Source organism: Mesoplodon densirostris, chromosome 15 (genome assembly GCF_025265405.1).
Source record: "Mesoplodon densirostris isolate mMesDen1 chromosome 15, mMesDen1 primary haplotype, whole genome shotgun sequence".
Classification (NCBI taxonomy): Eukaryota; Metazoa; Chordata; class Mammalia; order Artiodactyla; family Ziphiidae; genus Mesoplodon; species Mesoplodon densirostris.
The window spans coordinates 24,476,473-24,499,721 of NC_082675.1; the positions used below are offsets into that span (position 1 = coordinate 24,476,473).

General features: G+C 39.9%; 1 protein-coding gene across 13 annotated transcripts in view; it reads left to right on the top strand.

Annotated features, from left to right (window-relative positions):
- The window catches only part of SFI1 (SFI1 centrin binding protein), a 77,584-nt gene that overhangs the window by 21,267 nt on the left and 33,068 nt on the right, over nt 1–23,249 (top strand). For 12 of the 13 annotated variants that reach the window (XM_060119511.1, XM_060119499.1, XM_060119500.1 and 9 more), the window contains 4 exons: nt 6,581–6,691; nt 10,838–10,932; nt 14,536–14,653; nt 15,693–15,795. In XM_060119511.1, the coding sequence (XP_059975494.1) occupies nt 6,581–6,691; nt 10,838–10,932; nt 14,536–14,653; nt 15,693–15,795 (427 nt within the window). Of the gene's footprint in view, nt 1–6,580; nt 6,692–10,837; nt 10,933–13,480; nt 13,574–14,535; nt 14,654–15,692; nt 15,796–23,249 lie in introns of those variants that run through there. The other variant, XM_060119510.1, reaches the window with a different exon arrangement.

The window sequence follows — 23,249 nt, forward strand, 5'->3', positions numbered from 1 at the left end:
TTTACACAGGAACGGGGAGGAAGGGTGGTGTCAGCTGGACCTGTCTCTATCAGGAAGGCAAAACTTTCCTAGAAACTCTCAGCTGCTTCTGCCTCATTGCCCAGAGCTATGTCACTGGCTATCTTTAGCTTCTGAAGAGGCTGGGAGAGAAACCTTTCCAGCCTTCCTAGTGGATGCGGGTGAGGAAGCAGAGGCTTGGCGGTGGGTGTCGGGTGTCTACGACTGATGTCTGCCTCACTGTGTTAGAGCATTCACATTGTACTCTTTTTCCTTTCTTTGCTCTTGAATGGTGGCAGGAAAGAATACTGGACTGGATTTTAGGAGACCTGAATTTTGGTTCTTACCTAGACCCTAGATAATGGTTTGATCTGGGGTTAAGTTACGGCTCTAGGCCTCAGTTTCTCAAATTGTAAAATGAGAGAGTGAGAATATTTTTTCTCTAAGCATCTACCAGAATTATAATTCTGATACTATGTTTTCATTGACTTTGAAATTTGTGATGGGGTGGTCAGTTTCAACTTGTAATCTCTTTTTAAATCAAGTGGGTTATTTGTTACTTTGGGTAAAGTTGGGCATATTGATCTTTGCTTTTTTTTTTTTTTTTTTTGGTCTTTTTCCTTATTGAATTATTTATTTGTCACTTTTAGGAATGTTAGAGGGGAATGATATCATACCAGAAACTTCAGAATAATACCTTTATGTGCTTGGAGAATGTTTTAACTTCTATAAACTGGAGTTGTTTTATCATTAATAAATGAAACCAAAATGACCACTGAATTAATAGGGCAAAAGTAATACATACAGTATGTGTCCATATGCAAGGCAGTCTTAAATAGGAAGTAGTCACCTCTTTTTCTGAAGAGGAGATCTGAACAAAATTACTTGGCTAATTTGGGAAGTAGATAAAACAGTCACATCCATTTATAATATTTAATTTATCAGTATTTTTCGTCATTCTTAGTTAAGGCTTTGCTTCCTATTTTCTTGAGAAAACAGAAGTAACAGAAGAGACCATCTCTCAGCCTACTGACCACCAGCATCTATCGCCATATGACCTGCTTTCCCAACTGTTAGACAAATGAACTGGCCATGTATTCATCTGTGGCAAAATCCTTTTGTGTTGCATTCCCCTTGTGCCTACTCCAGGCCATCACAGTAGCAGGTTTTTTTCTGTCTCTTCTGTGTCAATTTTTCCCTCTTTACTGGATCATTTGTACCAGCAAACAATGCTATTATTTTCCTATCCTGAAAAAAAAAAATCTCTTTGATACTACTTCCTCCTGCAGCTAGCTCTCCATCTCTTTGCTTCCCTCTACATTTCCTGGCCATCCCCAACCTCTCCAGCACCTCTTTTTGTAGTCTCAAGTCCATCCTACGAGGCTTTTGATTCCATCATGCCACCAAAATTGTTTTTGCTTTTGTAAGGTCACTACATTTGCTAAAATCAATGGTGAATTCTTAAATTTCCTCTCACTTGACTTACCAAGAAGCATTAGACAACCCATCATTCCCTTCTTCAAGGAGCCCTTTCTTCTCCCAGTGTCAAGGTTACCATCCTCTCTGTTTCCCTTCCACCTCTTTGTTCCCTCTAACTCTCTTTTGTTGGTTCCTCCTCATCTAAGTATCCCACCCCCAGTCCTTGCACTGCTTCTCTGTCTACCTCCCAACCATGTCAACCTCATCCCATGATTCCCAAAGGTACACACCCAGCCCAGACCTCTTCCTGGACTGCTACACATGTGACACTCCACTCTGCACCCAATAGATGTCATAACTCAGTATGTTCATAACCAAAGTCTAGACCTTCCCCACAGACCTCCCTGCTGAGTGTTCCTCTCTCCAGTAAAGGAAGCTCCCATCCTTCCAGTGACTCGGGTCAGAAACCTAGGAGTCATCCTTGGTATCTTATCCCCTCACTCCCCAATTACAATTCCAAATGCCAAAATTACGTTGATTCAACCTTCAAAATAGATTAAGACTCCAAGCTCTTTTCAGTACCTCCAGTTGCTACCACCCTGGTCCAGGTCATCATGTCTCCCCTGAATGACTCCAGGAGCCTCCTCACTGGTCTCCTGCTCCCAGCCTTGTCCTTAGTCAGTCTCTTCACACAGACAGTCTGAGTAATCCAGTCATGTCACTCTTCGGCTCAGACCTCGGCAGCTTCCCATCCTGCTTACAGTAAAAGCCAGAGTCCTTACTGTGGCCTATAGGCTAGTCACCTTTTTGTTTTACCTATCTATGGATCTTTTCTTTTTCATTTCTGCCATCATAGTTTTAATTTCCAAGAGCTCTTTTTTCTCTGAATATTCCTTTTTTTAAAAAAATAACATCCTGGAGGCTCATAATTTTTTTGAGGTTAATGTAATGATTTATTTCTAAGGTTTTTGACTGCTCTGTTTCTTCTAAGCTCCTTTTTTCTGTGTGCTTTTGTTCACTGTCTCATGTTGTAGTCTTTCCTCAAATGTCAAGAGATCCTTTTATTATCTGCTCATATTTAAGAGTTAATATTAGAAGCTTATGTACCCATTCAGTGTATGCATAGGGACTTGTAATCTGAGGGTTTCCCTTTAGGCTTTTGAGGCAGAAACCAGATAGTTTCATTGAGGGAACTCCCATCTGTCAGTATCTGAAGGCCTTTTCAGTTTTCCCCAGAGGAGAGGAGTCCTCCAAACTGCTTCTGGGGTAGAGTAGGGTGGAGGCGGGGGGCGATGGTTATAAGCTTGGCGGCAAGCAGAGGAGAGGGAATGTGGGTCTCACTGTTCGGTATGTAGACTCTCGGTTTAGGACTGTCTCCCGAGCTGTGCCTGGTGTTGGAGAGTCCAGTGCCCCTCAGGTTCAGCCTCTCCAGAGATAAGCCTGAGTCTCTGCCAGGGTGAATAATGGGATCCAAGGGCCTAAGTGCTTCTTACGCACAGGCTTCCAAACAATCCTGTGTTTTCATTTCCACCCAGGGCTCCCCCCTTCCTGATACCTCTTGTTTCCATGCCTTTCTGGGGTTCATGCCACCAGCCACTTGCCTCTTGACTCTCCTCCCACCGACACTTAATTCTCTGCCTTCTTTCACCTGTTGATTCAGTTGCCACACGCCTGCCTGCTTTCTGTCATCTAAAATTTGTTGGCATCTCTTTTTTTTGTTTGTTTTTGTTTTGTTTTGTTTTTTGTGGTATGCGGGCCTCTCACTGTTGTGGCCTCTCCCGTTGCAGAGCACAGGCTCAGCGGCCATGGCTCACGGGCTCAGCCGCTCCGCGGCATGTGGGATCTTCCCAGACTGGGGCACGAACCCGTGTCCCCTGCATTGGCAGGCAGACTCTCAACCACTGCGCCACCAGGGAAGCCCTGTTGGCATCTCTTGCCTAACATTGTTGCTCCTGTTCTCTTTCTTTGTGGGCTTACACCTTTTGAAAGTATTTGCTGTTATTTTAGTGAGGTTTTGGGAAAGGAAGGAAGTAGATGGATAGATAGTAGATGGTAGAAGGAAGTAAATGGGTGTGGTTCTCTTCCATTAAAAATTTAAAAAATTATGAACAAAGCTGTTGCTCAAAAATTTTTTCAAACTAAAGAAATGTGTAATACAGGAAATACTAGTCTCCGGGTAATAACAATCCCTCCTGGTACTAACAATCCCTCCCTGAGACAGAACCACTGGTAACAGTTTAGTATTTTGGAGATCTTTTCAGGCTTTTAATTTGTATAATATAATAACTTATATATGTACACATACATGTATGCATATAGATAGATATGTTTTTATGTATACATACAAATATGTTGGTGTGTGCACACATTTTATACATATATATTTGGTGTATATTATATTAATTCCAACATATGAGTCCTGGAAATACAAAAAAAAAATTAGCTTTAAAAAAGAGTTTAGGGGCTTCCCTGGTGGCGCAGTGATTTAAGAATCCACCTGCCAATGCAGGGGACACGGGTTCGAGCCCTGGTCCGGGAAGATCCCACATGCCGTGGAGCAACTAAGCCCATGCACCATAACTACTGAGCCTGCGCACTAGAGCCCACAAGGCACAACTACTGAGCCCATGTGCCACAACTACTGAAGCCCACGTGCCTAGAGCCCAAGCTCCGAAACGAGAAGTCACCGCAGTGAGAAGCCCTCGCACTGCAACAAAGAGTGCCCCCGCTCGCTGCAACTAGAGAAACCCCGTGCGTAGCAACAAAGAATCAAAGCAGCCAAAAATAAATAAATTAAATTAAAAAAAAAAAGAGTTTAGGGGATTTCACTGGCGATCCAGAGGTTAAGACTTCACGCTTCCACTGTAGGGGGCGGGGGTTCAGTCCCTGGTCAGAGAACTAAAACTCCACGTGCTGCAGCATGGCCCAAAAAAATAGTAATAAAAAATAATAAATAAATAAATTTTAAAAAGGTTGAAAAACATATCATACCTACCACAAGGTAGCTTTACTTTTTCATCCAGCAATTTTTCTGGAGCATCTTCCACTTCAGTATCTTTCGCTCTACTCTATTCATTAAAAAATTACTGAGTAGCGTTGATTGAATTTAAGCTGTCCCCTTTTGATGGGTACTTATGGTGATTTTCTCTATTTATTACTATGAACAGCAGTGAGGTGAATTTCTTTTATTTTTATTTTTTTCCATTCTTTTTCAAATTCTTTTCCCATTTAGGTTATTACAGAATACTGAGCAGAGTTCCCTGTGCTATACAGTAGGTCCTTGTTGGTTATCTATTTAATTAAATTAATTAATTTAAATTCTTATCTTTATTTTATTTTATTTATTTTTGGCTGTGTTGGGTCTTTGTTGCTGTGCGTGGGCTTTCTCTAGCTGCGGTGAGCGGGGGCTACTCTTTGTTTCAGTGCGCGGGCTTCTCATTGCAGTGGCTTCTCTTGTTGTGGAGCACGGGGTCTAGGTGTGTGGGCTTCAGTAGTTGTGGCTCACGGGCTAAGTTGCTCCGTGGCATGTGGGATCTTCCTGGACCAAGGCTTGAACCCATGTCCCCTCCGTTGGCAGGCGGATTCTTAACCACTCCACCACCAGGGAAGCCCTGGTTATCTATTTTAAATATAGCAGTCAATCCCAAATTCCCAGTCTGTTCTTCTCCCCCAGCCTTCCCCCCTGGTAACCATAAGTTCATTCTCTTAAGTCTGTGAGTCTGTTTCTGTTTGTAGATAAGTTCATTTGTATCATTTTTTTTTTTTAGATTCTGCATATAAGTGATATCATATGCTATTTGTCTTTCTCTGTCTGACTTACTTCACTTAGGATGGTAATCTCCAGGTCCATCCATGTTGCTATAAATGGCATTATTTCATTCTTTTTTATGGCTGAGTTATATTTCATTGTATATTTATGTACCACATCTTCTTAATCCATTCATCTGTCATTGGACATTTAGGTTGCTTCCATGTCTTGGCTATTGTTTTTTTTGTTTTTTAAAATATTTATTTAGACTGCGAAGGGTCTTAGTTGCGGCATGCTGGATCTTTGTTGCGGCATGCAGGCTTTTAGTTGGCAGCATGTGGAATCTAATTCCCCAACCAGGGATCAAACCCAGGCCCCCTGCATTGGGAGCATGGAGCCCTACCCACTGGACCACCAGGAAGTCCCATGTCTTGGCTGTTGTAAATAGTGCTGCAATAAACATTGGGAGGTGAATTTCTCTATGTATATTTTTGCCAGCCTGTTTTTTAAAACCTGTGAGTGGGTGAGGATGAAGGACATGTTAGTAACCTACAGAACCATGAAAAGAAATTTGGAGTGACTGACAGGCCAGAGCTCCTGAGTTACCAGTCTTCTTGACCATGCCTGTTAGCATCAGCACAATCTCACTGCCCTGCTGCTTGCTTTCTTAATAGCTTTTTCCCTTCTTATTTTCTCTTCTCTTTTGCTCTTGTTATAACTCCCCTAGTCAGATTTCAGTTAAACTAATATATTCTGTTAAGTCCTAGGAATACCATTAGGCATTTGCTTATTTTATAACTTTTTTTTTTTTTTTTTTTTTTTGCGGTATGTGGGCCTCTCACAGTTGTGGCCTCTCCCGTTGCGGAGCACAGGCTCCGGACGCGCAGGCCCAGCGGCCATGGCTCACGGGCCCAGCCGCTCCGCGGCATATGGGATCCTCCCAGACCGGGGCACGAACCCGTATCCCCTGCATCGGCAGGCGGACTCTTAACCACTGCGCCACCAGGGAGGCCCTTATTTTATAACTTTTAATCTCCTGGGTATGTAAATGAGAAGTGTAGCTACTACCTTTTACTAATCAAATATACTTTTTAGTCTGGTGAATGAAAAAAATTGAGAATGTTAATTCTCAACTCACTTATGGTATTTGAAAAGTCAGATTTTTTTACTTTCATCTCTTTAATTGGTAAGATCTAGAGTATAAAATTTTTTAGCCTCATTTCTAGTTTAAGTAGTTCTAATGTTTTGACCTGAAAAAGTTGAATATGTCTATTTTTAATCTATTTTGGTGTTATCAAATAATGAACCACACTTTTCTATGAGAAAGCAATGGCCATATGAAACAGTGATTTGGGAATAGATATCAGCTCCAACATTGTCAGTTATGTCTCTCTGTTTTTTTTTTCATTGCCCTAGGTTTTACTATGAGCAAAGAATTCTGCAGAAGGTCTTTGAAGAATGGAAAGAAGAATGGTGGCTTTCCCGTCGAGAGTGGAAACTCCGTGTTCGAGCTGACTGTCACTATAGGTAGGATTTCATGTTACATTACTTTAATTTTACTGATACACGTTATCAGATAATTACTTGTTGGCATGTTTCTGGTCAAAAGGATAGAAGTTTTTTTTCTGGTTTTATTGAGATATAATTGACATATATTAATTACTGTATGAGTTTTTTAGGTGTACAGAATAAAGGTTTGACTTACATATTATGAAATGATTACCACAATAAGTTTAGCTAATGTTTATCATCTCATATAGACACAATAAAAAGAAAAGGGGAAAAAAAAGAAAAAAATTTTCTCCTTGTAATGAGAACTTCTAGGATTTACTGTCTTAACAACTTTCATATGTATCATACAGCAGTGGTAACTATAGTCATTGTGTTGTACATTACATCCCTAGAACTTCTTTGTCTCATAACTGGAAGTTTGTACCTTTTGACTGCCGCCCCCAACCCACCCGGCCTCTGGTAACCACAAATCTGATCTTTTTCTGAGTTTTTTTTTTTTTTTTAAGATTCCACTTAGCCTAATGCCCTCAAGGTCCATCCATGTTGTCGCAAATGGCAGGGTTTCCTCTTTTTTTTAATGTGCATGTTTTTATGGGGTTTCCTCATTTCTTAATGGCTGAGTAAATTCCATTGTATATAGATACCACAACTTTACCCATTCATCCACCTTTGGACACTTAGGTTGTTTCCCTGTCGTGGCTATTGTAAATAATGCTGCTGTGAACATGGTGGTGCAGATATCTTTTAAAGTTAATGTTTTTGTTTCCTTTGGATATATTCCCAGAAGTGGGATTGCTGGATTGTCTGGTAGTTCTATTTTTAATTTTTTAAAGATCCTGCATACTGTTTTCCTTGGTGGCTATACCAATTTACAATCCTACCAACAGTCCACAAGGTTCCCTTTTCTCCAAATCCTCACCAGAGTTTATCTCTTGTCTTTTTTTTTTCTTTTTTATGTCTTATTTTTTGGAGACCTAATTTCCTACTTTTCCTTTTTTTAATTGAGGTAAAATGGTTTGTAACATTATATAAATTTAGGTGCACATTATAATTCTATCTTGTCTTTTTGATGATGACCATTTTAACAGGTGTGTGGTGATTTTGATCTCATTGTGATTTTGATTTATATTTTCCTAATGACTAGTGGTGTTGAGCATCTTTTCATGTACCTGTTGGCCATTTGTATATCTCCTTTGGAAAAATGTCTGTTTAGGTCCTTTGCCCACTTTTAAATTGGATTATTCGTTTTTTTGCTATTGAGTTATATGAGTTCTTCATATATTTTGGATATTAATCCCTTATCAGCTATACGGGTTGCAAGTATTTTTTCCTCATTTTGTAGGTTGTCGTTGTCACTTTGTTGGCTGTATCTTTTGCTGTGCATAAGCCTTTTGGTTTGCTGTAGTCCCACTTGTTTATTTTTTATTTTGTTGCTTGTGCTTTAGGTGTCATATCCAAAAAATCATTGCTAAGACTTATGTGAAGGAGCTTTTTTCCTATATTTTCTTCTGGAATTTCATGGTTTCAGGTCTTGCATTTAAGTCTTTAATCCATTTCTAGTTAATGAGTGGTGTTAGATATGAATCTAGTTTCATTGTTTTACATGTGAATATCCAGTTTTCCCAGCCCTGTTTATTGAAGAGACTGTCTTTTTTCCATTGAATATTCTTGGCTCCCTTGTCAAATATTAGATGACGGTATATACTTGGGTTAATTTTGGGGCTCTCAACTCTATTCCATTAGTCTGTTTGTCTGTTTTTATTCCAATGCCATAATATACTATAGCTTGAAAACAGGAAGTGTGATGCCTCCTGCTTTGTTCTTTCTCTGGATTGCTTTGACTATTTGGGGTCTTTTGTGGTTCCACATAAATTTTAGGATTGTTTTTTCTACTTTTGTAAACATGCCATTGGAATCTTGATAGGGATTGCATTGAATCTATAGATGGCTTTTGGTAGTACTAACATTTTAACAATATTTTTCCAATTCATGAACATGGAATACCTTTCCATTTATTTGTCTTCTTGAATTTCTTTCATCAATGTCTTGTAGTTTTCAGAGTAGAGACCTTTCACCTCCTTGGTTAAATTTATTCCTAAGCATTTTGTTATTTTTGATGCTATTGTAAATGAGATTGATTTATTTCTTTTTCAGATAATTTGTTGTTACTGTATAGAATTGCTACTTAGTTTTTTACGTTAATTTTATATCCTATGATTTTACTGAGTTCATTGATTAGATCTAACAATTTTTTGGTTGAGTCTCTAGGAGTTTCTATATGTAAAATCATGGCATCTGCAAATAGAGACAGTTTTACTTCTTCCTTTCCAATTCCACTGCTTTTTCTTTCTTTTTTTTTTTTTTTTTTGCCCAATTGCTCTGGCTAGGACTCCAGTACTATGTTAAGTAGGAGTGGTGAGAGTGGGCACCCTTGTCCTGTTCCTGATCTTAGAGGAAAAGCTTTTAGCCTTTCTCCATTGAGTATGATGTTACCTGTGGGCTCATCATATGTGGCCTTTATTATATTGAGATACTGATGATCATATGATTCTTTTCTTTCATTCTGTTATGTGAGGTATCACATTGATTGAGTTTGTAGAGGTTGGACCATCCTTGCAACGAGAAGAGTTTTGGATTATTTTCTGTATTTCTTCAAATTCTTTTTAGAGTAAGCAAGATCAGAGTCCTAAATTAAGCCCAGGTACACAATACTGTGTGCATGTGAGCACATATACACAGAGATACCCCTCTAATTCAAGTAATCATTATGTAATGATCATGCTAATGATTTGAATATGTTTTTCTCACTGACTCTCACTTCTGTATAATTTCTAATTCTGTGTTTTAAAGTAATAAAGTTGTTTTAATTTGTATTGATTGGGAAAATATATGCCCAATACAGAACATTAAGAAAATAGAAATAGAAAACACTTTAAAAATTTATTTAGTTTTTTAGCAATAGAGAGAAGAAACTCTTAATCTTTGACATTTGTATTCCCAAAGATAAGTGGAAGAAAAAGTAAAAATTGGGAATTACATCACATATATATTTTTATCTTTTTTTTTTTGCGGTACACGGGCCTCTCACTGTTGTGTCCTCTCCCGTTGCGGAGCACAGGCTCCGGACGCGCAGGCTCAGCGCCATGGCTCACGGGCCCAGCCGCTCCATGGCATGTGGGATCTTCCTGGACCGGGGCACGAACCCGTGCCCCCTGCATCGGCAGGTGGACTCTCAACCACTGCGCCACCAGGGAAGCCCTATACCTTTTTTAAAGTAAAAACTTAGTATGTCTTATACATTGTTTCTTTTTCAAATGGTATTCACTCATTATAATCATGTCTTTAAGCTCTTTGGGGCAGGGTTTCTGATTTATGGATATTTCAGATATCCATAAATATAGACGTTGTTGAATTGTTCTAAGAAGCTGGCAGAGTATGAAACCAAGTTTTAGGAAATGGGATAGTGAAGATATGGAGGGACTGACAGTCATTTTTTTTTTTTTGCGTGCTTTTTGGTTCTTTGCCGTGCGCAGCTTTCTCTAGTTGAAGCGAGGAGGGGCTACTCTTCCTTGTGGTGCGCAGGCTTCTCATTGTGGTGGCTTCTCTTGTTGCGGAGCGTGGGCTTCAGTAGTTGTGGCTTGCAGGCTCTAGAGCAGAGGCTCAGTAGTTGTGGCGCACAGGCTTAGTTGCTCTGTGGCATGTGGGTTCTTCCCGGACCAGGGCTCGAACCCGTGTCCCCTGAATTGGCAGGTGGATTATTAACCACTGTGCCACCAGGGAAGCCCTGGGACTGACAGTCTTAATGTGTATAATGTATGTATTGAGACAGAAAAGACAAAGGAGAACATTGACTGTGTTTTAGTGCAAAGGAGAGGTTATGTTTTACATGGTGTGGATGATTAAGATATGACTGTCCTTCCAAATGCCACAGCTTTGTGGGTGCTGAAGGTGAAGTTATTCTAGGGTAATTCACACCTTTCTTCCTTGGTAATAATATAAGGTGTGGAGAATGACACTCCAGTTTTAGCTTAGGATATAGATTGGCTTTTTTGTGTCAGAAGTGTTCCTGTTAATTTCTCCTAAGTACAGGACGGACTGGGTATGTCGAATTAGGAGTTGTTTTGTTTTAAAGAAACACTATTTGCTTTTTTGGCTCCTCAGATATTACTTGTACAGCCTGATGTTCCAGACCTGGAAGACCTACATGCATCAGCAGCGGGAGATGAGGAACAGGTACCTGAGAGCCGAGGATCATGGTGAGAAAAGGAAGTACACGTCTAAAGAAAATGCCTCCGTTTATTTGTCTTTTTTTTCCTTTATTAAGATTTTTTTTTTTAAGAGCAGTTTTAGGTTCACAGCAAAGTTGAGGGGAAGGTAGCAATTGCCCATACACCCCCTCCCCAACACATACATAGCCTCTCCCATTATCAGCATCCCCCATCAGTGTGGTACATTTGTTACAGCTGGTGAACTTATACTGACACATCATAATCACTCAAAGTCCATAGTTTACATTAGGGTGTATTTTCTTTGGTGTCGATTAAGTTCTTTTGCCCATTTTTAATTGGATCGTTTGTTTTCTTGTTGAGTTTTAAGAGTTCTTTGTATATTTTGGATAATAATCCTTTGTCAGATGTGTCTTTTGCAAATATTTTCTTCCACTCTGTGGCTTGTCTTCTCATTCTCTTGACATTGTCTTCTGCAGAGCAGAAGTTTTTAATTTTAATGAAGTCCAGCTTATCAATTTTTTCTTTCATGGATGGTGCCTTTGGTGTTGCCTTTGGTCTAAAAAGTCATCACCATACCCAGGGTCATCTAGGTTTTCTTACGTTATCATCTAGAAGTTTTATAGTTTTGTGTTTTACATTTAGGTCTGTGATCCATTTTGAGTTAATTTTTATGAAGAGTTTAAGGTCTGTGTCTTTTTTGCATGTGGATATCCAGTTGTTCCTATACCATTTGTTAAAAAGACTATCTTTGCTCCATTGTATTCCTTTGCTCCTTTGTCAAAGATAAGTTGACTATATTTATGTGGGTCTGTTGCCAGGCTCTCTGCTGTGTTCCACTGATCTATTTGTCACTTCTTTTGTCAATATCACACTGTTTTGGTTACTGTAGCCTTATAGTAATTCTTCAACTCAGGTAGTGTCAGTCCTCCAGCCTTCTTCTTTAATATTGTGTTGGGTATTCCAGGTCTTTTGCCTCTATATAAATGTTATAATCAGTTTGTGATATCCACAGGATAACTTGCTGGGATTTTGGTTGGGATTGCATTGACTCTATAAATCAGGTTGGGAAGAACTGACATCTTGACAATATTGAGTCTTCCTATCCTGAACATGGACTCTCTCCCTGTTTATTTAGTTCTTCTTTTATGTCTTTCAGTTTTGTAGTTTCCTCACACAGATTTTATATATGTTTTATTAGATTTATACCTAAATATTTCATTTTTTGAGTGCTACTGTAAATGGTGGTGTATTTTCAATTTCAAATTCCACTTGTTCATTGCTGGTATATAGGAAATCAGTTGACTTTTGTATATTAACCTTGCATCCTGCAGCCTTGCTATGAATTGCTTATTCTAGGAGTTTTTTGTCAATCCTTTTTGGCTTCTTTACATAGACAGTCATGTCATTTGCAAACAAAGACAGTTTTATTTCTTCCCAATCTGTATACCTTTTATTGCTTTTGTCTAGTTGCATTAGCTAGAACTTCTAATATAATGTTGAAAGAGAGCGAGAGGGGTCATCCTTGCCTTATACTTTTTTTTTTAACTCTTTTTTTTTTTTTTTTTTTTAGTTTTTGCTTTATAACAAAGTGAATCAGTCATACATATACATCTGTTCCCACATCTCTTCTCTCTTGCGTCTCCCTCCCTCCCACCTTGCCTTATACTTGATTAGTGGAAAAGCTTTTGAGTTTCTCACCATTAAGTATGATATAGGCTTTCTGTAGATATTCTTTATCAAGTTGAGGAAGATCCCCACTTTTCCTAGTTTACTGAAAGCCGATTTACTTTTGCCTTCACAAAAGCTCAGAAGCTTCTGTGAAGGATGAGTACATTGTCTGTGAGAGAGAATAACTCCAAGTCAAAGGGAAGACTTGTTCGATTCCCTTTCCTGTTTTCCAGGATGTGTGATCTCTGAGCCGGAACTCCTGTGTGATCATACCCCTATGGTTTTCTCTATGTGGCATGGTTTTGGCACCTGCCACTCACTTAAGCATGATTTGTGTGAACTGGCTGTTCGTGCCCTGCTGGTGCAGTGTTCTGGCTGTGTTTCTCTCGCAGCACTTGGGACTGTTGTCTGTCTTGCTGCCATGTGTCACATTGCAGTGCTTACTTCTGATCTTCTTTGTCCAGGTTGCCCCTTAGTGATCTTATGGCCAGTTTAGCTCTGGTCAGTGTCTGATTCCTCTAGTTGAACCCAGAAACCCATGTGGGGAGCCTAAGGGAAAAAAGGCACTAACTTTCAAAATGATAATGCAGCCTGCTGTTTCTCATAGCCATTTCACATGAATGCCCTGTAGGCACCTCAAACTCAGCACATCCCCAGTACAGCTTGTCCACTGCTCCACGTTTAGACCTGCTCATCCTACTTTTCCTAGCTAAGCAAGAAACCTTACTTACGAATGGCTTCGTCGTAACAGCATTTAGTTATCTTCTCTTAAAACATGCCTCCCTGAGGTGTCCCTTGCACTCATCTTTTCTTTGCCAATGCCTGAGACTAAGCCTCATCTGTTTCCCCAGAGTATTATAAGTACCTCTTCTTTTATCTCCTTGCATTTATTTTCTTCTTTTTATAGATAATCTCGTTTACTCTTTGCAAACATACCTTGAAGGGAAGCACCATTTTGCAGATGAGGAACTCGTGTGAGGTTACTTAGCTCAGTGACAAGGTCAGTACTCAGGCCCAGCTTATCTTACTCAGGAGCCTAAACTCTAAGCTACAGCACCATACTAGTCCTTGTTGCCTGAGATGTGCTGATTCCTAAGGTCTGAGGTGGGCCCAAAGAAGCTACATGTTATATTCTTTTTCATATTTTGACTTGACTTGTCAACAGCTATGAAATATGAAGGTATAGCTCTAGTCATCCTGACCACATTTTGGAGAATGTCCTGAAAATGTTTTACATAATTTTATTTTCTCCTCTGTGTTCTAAAAAGAAAACTTATTTCGTCAGTGATGACTTTCATAATGAAAATGGAATTTACCACAAAGGGAGACCTATGGACTTTTGTGCCTCCCATATTTAGTAAATTCTCTTTCCTCCAGGATCATTACTGGTCCTTCTTATTCACAGATACAAACAGATACAGATAGTATCCTTTCCTTTTGTCTTGCTTATTCTACTTTATAATTATTGTTTCAAACAGCAAATTTTATAACATGACTTCTTCTTTAACTTTATATTATGGAAATTTAAAAATATCTACAAAATGGAAAGGTAGAATAATGAACTTGCGTGTACCCATCATCCAGCTTCCAATAATTATCGACTCACATATATCCATATCCACATTCACTTCTCTGCTTCCTGTGTTATTTCATGTGTAAATATTGCAGAATATAACTCTAAAAAAATAAGGACTTTTAAAATAAAAGATTTCTGAACAGTGCAGTACACTGATTTTCCTTTAGAAGTTTTGTAAATGTTATCACGTATATAACCATTCTTCACATATTGCATCCTTATTAATTTTGTAGAGCTTCACAAGTTTTCCAGCAGAGGGCACTAGAAGATTGGAGGAATTTAGATATTCAAAGGAGGGATGAGTCAGAGCTTTTGAACTTTTGTCTTAACCCAGAGTGATCCATCTCCCCCATCCCCTTTTTGAAAATCTCTTTGGTGCCATCTAGATGCAAAACAAAAGATGCGACAGGCCTGGAAGTCCTGGTTGATCTACGTGGTTTTTCGTAGGACCAAACTTCGGATGCAGACCACCGCCCTGGAGTTTAGACAGCGGAGTATTTTGTGGTGAGTGTGCTCCATTGCCCTACAGATCAGCAGCGTTCATTTTACCTCAGCTTTGCTTTATGCTCCTGGAAAACCAGCATAAAAACCCACCTTAAAATAGTGTTTTTGGGATTTCCCTGGTAGTCCAGTGGTTAAGAATCTGCCTTCCAATGCAGGGGATGTGGGTTTGATCCCTGGTTGGGGAACTAAGATCCCACATTCCACGGGGCAACTAAGACCACATGCTCTGGAGCCTGCGCACCACAACTAGACAGAAGCCCGCGTGCCGCAACTAAGACCCAATCAGCCAAATAAATAAGTATTTTTTTAAAAAACCCAAAAACAAAAAACAATGTTTTGAACATAATTGATACTTAATAAATATTTATTGATAACTTGTTCAACATTGAGATCAGGTTTTCACCAAATCATAAGTAACACTAATTGAGTACTTACTAGAAAACCCTGTGTTAAGTTTCTGTGTGTGTTAATTTTTTAATGTAAAGTGTCTCATTTAATCCTTACCATAAACTATAAAATAAATACTGTTATTGCACAGATTAAGATATATGAGCTCAGGCAAGTTACTCAACCTTTCTGAGACTTACTGTATAAGTTGTAATTATCAGAACTAGGGCTCACCCACCCATCTCTCTGATGCCAAAGCTCATGCTCTTAACTGCTGCCTTGCACTGCATCTCAGCAGCATTGTCCACACATTGGAGGGTGAGTTAGTCCACTCTGAAAGCCAGGTGTGTGTAGCAATGAGCTGCTTTATAATGGGACTGATTCCACTGTGCATTGTTCCCAGTGGTCCTCTGGTGTCCCAAATGGCAGTGTCTTAAAAGCTCAGTTCCAGAGCGTGTCTGTAGTGTCTAAGTCTGGATCTGACCTTAGGAACCATCCGTTTCCAACCCGTAACAGGCAGCTCTAGAACTGATTCTTGGCTGTTTAGGGAGAGGGACTTGAGCTCAGGGTCTGAGGCCCAGCCCTCAGTGCCCTTCTCTTTTCTGGCTGGCCTTGCTCTGACTGGTCCCATCTTCAACTTGCTCTCTGACAGGGTGTGGTGGAGCACGTGGAGACGGCAACTGGGACAGGTCCACCTGGGCCGTGCCCTCCATGCCTCGGCTGTGAAGCACAGGGCCCGGAGCCTCCAGCTGCAGGTGAGTCCAGCAGACTCGGGCTTTGGTGTCCTCTGTCCACGTCGTCAGTCACCACACCCACATTGGGAGCTTGGGCAGGTGGGGTCAGACTCGCAAGCAGAAAGCTGACCGTCATGCTGCTGCCTCTCTGCTGGGCCCTCCCTGCAGCTTGAGGGATGGAAGGGGGGATGGGAGGCAACTTGGAAGGCTGGACTCTTCAACAGACAGAGGCCGCTGGAAGGAATATGCTAGATGTGATTTCCAGTGATATTTAGAGAGCTCCTGTTAATTGTGGAGCCAGAACGGGATTTATGAATTAATTATAAATATGTTTAAAGAAACAGCAATATATTCTTTATTTCCTCATTACTCTTTTCCTACAGCAAATTAGAAAACAAGGGCAGAAAAGAAACTAAGACTGAAAAGAAAACCTGGCTTTTTCATATAATTTTGCTTATTTCTTAGAGTTCCTTTTGGGAAAGCCACTAGCTTTTGGTCAGTTATAAAGGCTTAACATCTGTACCAAACGTATGCTGTGGTGAAGCTTTTTTCTGGCCTTTGATAAGCTTTCTGAACTTCTGTCACTTTTTAGTGTCTCCTGGGTACTTACAGGGCTGCCAAGTCAGTCATAGAGAATAGAACAGGGAGGAGGAGAAAAAGAAGTGCGTGTTACTATATTGTAGGAGTAATAACTTCTTTTTTCCATTTATTTGTTGATTTATTTTTGGCTGCGTTGGGTCTTCGTTTTTGCGCGCAGGCTTTCTCTGGTTGCGGCGAGCAGGGGCTACTCTTCGTTGCGGTGAGCGGGCTTCTCATTGTGGTGGCTTCTCTTGTTGCAGAGCACAGGCTCTAGGCACGCAGGCTTCAGTAGTTGTGGCACGTAGGCTCAGTAGTTGTGGCTCGTGGGCTCTAGAGCTCAGGCTCGGTAACTGTGGCACATGGGCTTAGTTGCTCCGTGGCATGTGGGATCTTCCTGGACCAGGGCTCGAACCTGTGTCCCCTGCATTGGCAGGCTGATTCTTAACCACTGCACCACCAGGGAAGTCCCTGTAGGAGTAATAGCTTTTTAATCTGACAACATTTTGTATCATCCATGCAAGAATATGCAGTATATGAAGATCATATGCAGACAGCATAGATTGGGGTCAGCAAACTTGCCCACGGATCAGATTTGGCCAGCTGATTGTTGTAAATAAAGTTTTATTGGGATGCAGTTACACCTGTTCATTTATGTATTGTCTAAGCTGCTTTCAGGCTACAACAGTAAAGTTAAGTAGTTGCAACAGAGACCATGTGGCCTGCAAAGCCTAAAAAAAAGTATTATCTGACCCTTTAAGAAAAAAATTTGCCGACCTCTGAACTCATAAGGTGTTCTGAAGCAGTAGCAAGGAAATAGACATAGTTCTTGCCAGTGATAATAACAGTAACAAGAACAGCAGACACAGTAATAGTATTTATTGTGGTCTTACTGTCCTAGGTGCTGGACTAAGTGCTTTACCTGTGTTATCTCAATTTTCAAAATTATTTTTTAAATCCCATATATTACAGGTTAAATAACTCGAATGAGGGTCATGCACCTAGCAAAGGTCAGAGCCAGTATTTGAACCGAGGCAGCCTGAAAAGTGCAGAGCCGTTCTTTTAACTATCATGCTGCCCTGTCCTCAGTAGACTTGTGGTCTCAGGAGGGAGAGGGAACTATGAATGTGAAAATGCCAGAAGCATAGGAACATAATGAGGCTGGTTTTCTGTCGCTGATGGACTCCAGCTATGTGAGCGCTCGTCCCTTTCAGATAGTCACTTTGAGAGCCTATAAACTCGTTCTACTGGTGCCGCTATTGCTCAGAACACTTTTAGAATTCCTTTTTTACTGTTGCCTTAAAAGCTTGCAACAACAGATACAAATGGATATTTTTAGTGATGGCAGGTTTTCGTGGTTTGAGGTTGGATTTAACTTAGAAGACACCAGAGAGTCGTTCAGAATCAAATCCAATGAAAAACGTGAGCAATCAAGATAACACTGATATGGACCACACTATATGAAACTCTCAGGCAGATTTTATAGTGCAGATTATAAGTAAAATCCTTGTGTCTGATAAGTACCATATGATTTACCAAGAACTTAAATTTAAGTCATTTCTCTTAATCCTCACAGCATTTCTGAACTAGGCAGGGCAGACGTCATGAGATATGTGAAATTTTAAAAAATTAAATTATGTACTTCAAAAATAAAAACATTAAATATAAAACATTTATTAAAAGAGGGCTTCCCTGGTGGCGCAGTGGTTGAGAGTCCGCCTGCCGATGCAGGGGACACGGGTTCGTGCCCCGATCCCGGAAGATCCCACATGCCGCGGAGCGGCTGGGCCCGCAAGCCATGGCCACGGAGCCTGTGTGTCCGGAGCCTGTGCTCCGCAACGGGAGAGGCCACAGCAGTGAGAGGCCCGCGTACAGCAAAAAAAAAAAAAAAAAAAAAAAAAATTAAAAGATATCCAAGTATCCAACATACAAGTTTAAAAAGTGTTAGCATTTTCCATACTTGCCCCAGAATTTAATGTAATTTAATGTAATTAAATTCACAGTTCAAGCACCCCCCTTCTTTCTGCCACCTCTCCTCTTTAGCGATAACCTGTACCCTGATACTGAAGTCCTCATTTTCTTGTGTTCTTTTGCACTTGTAAAAATGTGTGCGTACATATACATAAAGAATAAATGTTCTGACTTTGTGTTGTTAGGAAACTTATGAATGGTGTCATACTGTACATTTACTTTGCAGCTTGCTTTTTTTGAATGCAACAGTGTATTTTTGAGGTTTATTCATGTTGATACATAGAGATCTGTTAACTACCTATAATATGCCTTTGTACTGAATAAGGCTCAGTTTACCTGCTCAGTGCTGCTGAACTGTTGATTCCTTCTGATTATGTTTTTTACAATTACAAACAGTGTGGCAGACAGCACTCTTAAACACAGATTCCTGTGCAAGAGTCTGAGTTTCTCTTGTTCCTGAAAGTGAAACTTCTTTGGGTATCATCTCATCATCCTTATCAAGCATCACCTATTTGCTCCAGTGCTGTGCCAGTTTATGTGCTAAAATTTCGGTTCCCATTTCTTTTGGCCTCATCAGCACTTTGCATTGTCAGACTTGGACATTTTCACCAGTTTGATAGGTCTGAAGTGGTAATTCCTTGTTGCTTTAATTTACATTTCGCTGATTCCTAGTGAAGCCCAGCATCTTTTCAGACACTTGTTTGCCATTTGAGTTTCTGTTTTTCAGCTTGTTACTATCCCTCACTCCTTTTTTTCTGTTGGGTTATTTGGCTTTTTCTGCTCTGTGGACATTGTCATACATTCTGCTTACTAATCTTTTGACTATTAGGTACATTGCAAGTATTTTCTTCTAGTCCATAGCTTGTTTTTTTGCTTTGTTTATGGTGCTTTTTGTTTCATACAAGTGTTATTATTTTCAGTGTACCTAATTCTCGTATCTTATGGTTTGGTCTTTAATCTATCGGGTTTAATTTTATAAATTGTGTGTAACAGGGTCTTAGTTTGTCATTTTCCTTATGGATAATTTCTGCAGCACTGTTTACTGGTTAGTTCATCCTTTATCTTTTTTATACTGACTATTAGTCCACCTCCATTATGGAGCAAGGTCCCATTTGTTCATGGGTCTATTCTGGGCTCTGTATTCCATTGGTCTATTTGTCTATCTCTGAGCCAGTACACACTGTTTTGATTATGATTTAATGAAGCAGGTAGGAAAGAACAAAGGTTCTCTAGTCATACTGCCCAGGTGGAAATTCTGCTGCCATTACCTATTAGCTTTGTGCCTTTTTTAATGAGTTACCTAATCTCCCTGTACCTTAGACTTCTTTTTTTTTTAAATATTGCATTTTGGTTTTTATTTTTTATTGCATTTTATTTTTTAATTTTATTTTTTTATACAGCAGGTTATACATATTAGTGAATATATGTCAGTCCTAGTCTCCCAATTCATCCACCCCCACCTTAGATTTCTTATCTGTAAGTAAATAATAATGGTACCCACCTCATAGGATTGTTGAGGATTAAGTGTGGTGATACATGTAATATGCTTAGAGCAATGCTTTGAGTATGGAAATCCTCAGTAAATGCTAACTGTTCATTACTACTCCTGATCTTACTGTATAGCTCTTAAGTTTTCATATGTGGAAAGAGATCTTCTTTATTCTTGTTCTTTTTAAAAATTGTCTTGGTAGTTGTTCTTTACTCTTATTAATTTTAGGATCAACTCGTCAAGTTCCACAACAAAGCCTACTAGGATTTTTCATTATAGTACACTGACTTTTTACATTAGATTGGAGAAAATTGTCATGTTTGTGATATTGAGTCACCCCACCCGTGAGCTTGACGTAGCTCGTGATATATTGATGGGCGTGAGAGGGAGAGTAGGAAAGATTAGGCCATGAGGTGACAAGGAGGCAGATGTAATAGTAAGGCTCCGCAGGCTGTGCCCATAACGGCTTTGGCTCTTTTTCCAGGGGAGGGGGAAGCTACTGGCTTTGAGAAGAGGAGTGATGTGATCACACCCCTCCTCTTAACAGGCTCCTTCTGTTTCATTGTGTGCTGCCTTTTGAGGAAGGAAGGGAGAGAGAGAGAGAGAGAGAGATGAGAGAGAGAGAGATAGAGAGTGTGTGTGTGTTATATTTTCAAGAAGAAACAATGGAAAAATAAACCAAAAACTAAGGAAAAGTGGTTACCTCTGGGGGAAGGGAGGGAACAAAGTACTTCTGTGAATTTACTTTGTTACATAGGTTTAACTTTGGAACCATGTAAATATTTGATATAATTAAAAACAAAAAATCAAAAAGGAAAAGAACCAATCCCTAGGATTTTAGAACATGCTGAAACAAATATATCAAGTTTGTAGCAATGACTACAAAGAGAAAATAATTACTTTAAAATACAATATTTTGGCTGTTCATCCCAAGTGGGATGTGTTCTAAGGACACAAAGAACTACTAAGAGATCTAAAATTGCATTCAGTGGTCTTATTTTAAGTAGCAGGTTTGGATTGTTGGGTTGAATCTGTTACAGCTACATTGTAAGATAAAGCAAATAACTATGGCTGTGTCATTAGGAAGCATGATTTTCAGTGTAAAAGGAAAGATTACAGGTACAAAATCAGAAATTAAACAAAAGCCTTGTTATCTGAAATTGGAAATGTCAATATCGGTATGGACTCATGATTTTTTTCCCCTAAAATAGTGAATTTCTAACTCTATTTACTGAAAAGACTTAAATGCTTTATTACTGGCACTGCTTCTAGCATCCCCAGTGCCCAAGTTGTGGTCTCTTCTACTTCCCACTAAGGGGAACTGAGGCTTTTTGGAGAAATGGCTGATTCCAGGTATAGAGCAGGAATAGACATCATAAGCCTAGGAGGTAGTGTGCAGGAGTATGAGGAAATTAACAGAGGTTAATGGGGTTGTGTCAGAAGGACTCCCATAGGCTTAAGATAGAACAATTTGAACATCAAAAAGAATAATGACTGCCGTGGATTGAAAACATATCAAATATGTAAAAATTCATGCATTCATAATGAGAAAAAGAGTTCATTGGTCACAGTTTTGGGTTGTTAGAGCATTAATTCAATTCTTTGGAAATTAATGAAGGCCGAAGTCAAGCATTTATCCTGCCTTTCCTATACAAACTAATCTTTGAAAAACAAGAGGGTTAATGAGAGAGTAAGGCTTCTTTATAGAATTTCAGTTAATAAATGCAGGAGTATTAGAATTAGAAAATTGCCACCCCAGTGAGAAAATGGATCTAGGCAGCAATCACCCAGGGGAAAGACAACAGGGAAATATAAGGGAGGGATCAGATTAATGCCATCTGAAGCCACTGAACAGTCTTGGCATTGCTAAAACTATGGCAGCCATCCACGATGTGATGTAACAGGAAGTACCCAGCAGCACTTGAGACATGTTCTTGCCTAAAATTTGAACATGACTCCCGCCAAGCCTAACATGAATCTGACTATCAGTTCATGGGAAATACAGGGATCAGAGGGACAAGTTAAAGACATCTGGAGGAGACAATCGGACAAATCTAAAACGTGGGACAGTTTATAGCGTACATGACCTGGTTTCTCTAACAAATTGGTAGCGTGAAGAGAAAAAAGGCAGGGAGGGAAATTGTCATATAGATGGAGAGATTTAAGTGACATAACCACAACAAATGAGAAAGGACAATTCTGGCTGTTGTGTTAAGAACAGACCTCAGAAAATCAAGGATAAAAGCAGGGAGGACAGTTAGGAAGTGATTACAAAGTTCCAGGAGAGATTCTGGACAAGGATGATAGGAAGATGGTTTTGGATTCTGGGTATGTTTTGAAGGTATTGCCAATGGGATTTGCTAGTGGATAGTTAAGTTGTGAAGTGTCAGAGAAAAAGTCTAAGAGGATTCCCAGGTTTTTGGCCTAAGTAATTGGAACAATGGAGTTGCTATTTACTGAAATGGGGGTGTTGGAGGGAGAGGCAGGTTTGTAGGGAAAGATTAGGAGGAGCTCCATTCTGAGCTCTATATCTTCAGCCTGATGGGCCTTCCAGATGTCCACGAGGGGGTGTCAGGGAGGCAGCTGGATATATGTGTGGAGTCTTGAGGATGAGTCCAGACCTGAGATGTAAAGTTGGGAGTCCTCAACATGCAGATGACATTTAGAGCCATGAGACTAGGTGAAAGCACAAAGGGAGTGGGTATAGCCAGTGGAACTGAGCCTGTCTGGTGAAGAGATGGGAATCAGCGGCGGGAACAGAAGAGAGGCCAAGGTATACTGGAAGCCAGGTGGAGGCGGGTGTGATGAGCTGCGTCACGTGCTTCTGGCAGGCCAGGGCAGGTGAGGACTGAGATTTGGCCTTCGGATTGAGCCACGTGGAGGTCATTGATGCCCTTGATAAGAGCAGTTTCAGTGAACCCAATGGGGAGAGGATTCAAGAAAACCAGCTTAGAAAAGAAATGAGAAAGGTAGAGAGCCCCTTTGAAGAGTTTGGAAAGGAAAGCACTTGGGTGTTAGCTGGGTGGCAAAGTGGTCTAGAGAGGGGTGTTTGGTGGTTGGTTTGAGGATCACTGATTTATTCCCTTCAGGAAGTATTTGTGTGACAATAATCTTTCATCCCAACTTTTTAATTTTGACAAATACCAAATCACAGAAAAGGTGGATTCTGGGCTCTCTTCACTAGTTTAACCCATCCTTAACATCTTTCCACATTTGCTTTCTCTCAAGTGTATCAGTATATTTTTTACATTTTCTGAGTTGCTTTAAAGTTGCAGACATAAAGTTTACCCTAAATACTTAAGCTCATATCTCCTAAAAATAAGGATGTTTTCCTATATAACCACAATATCACTGTCATATCTAAGAAATGTAATGTTGATATAGTAATATCTAGAATACAGTTCGTATTGCAGCTGTATATTGTTGCTCTTTTAGTGTC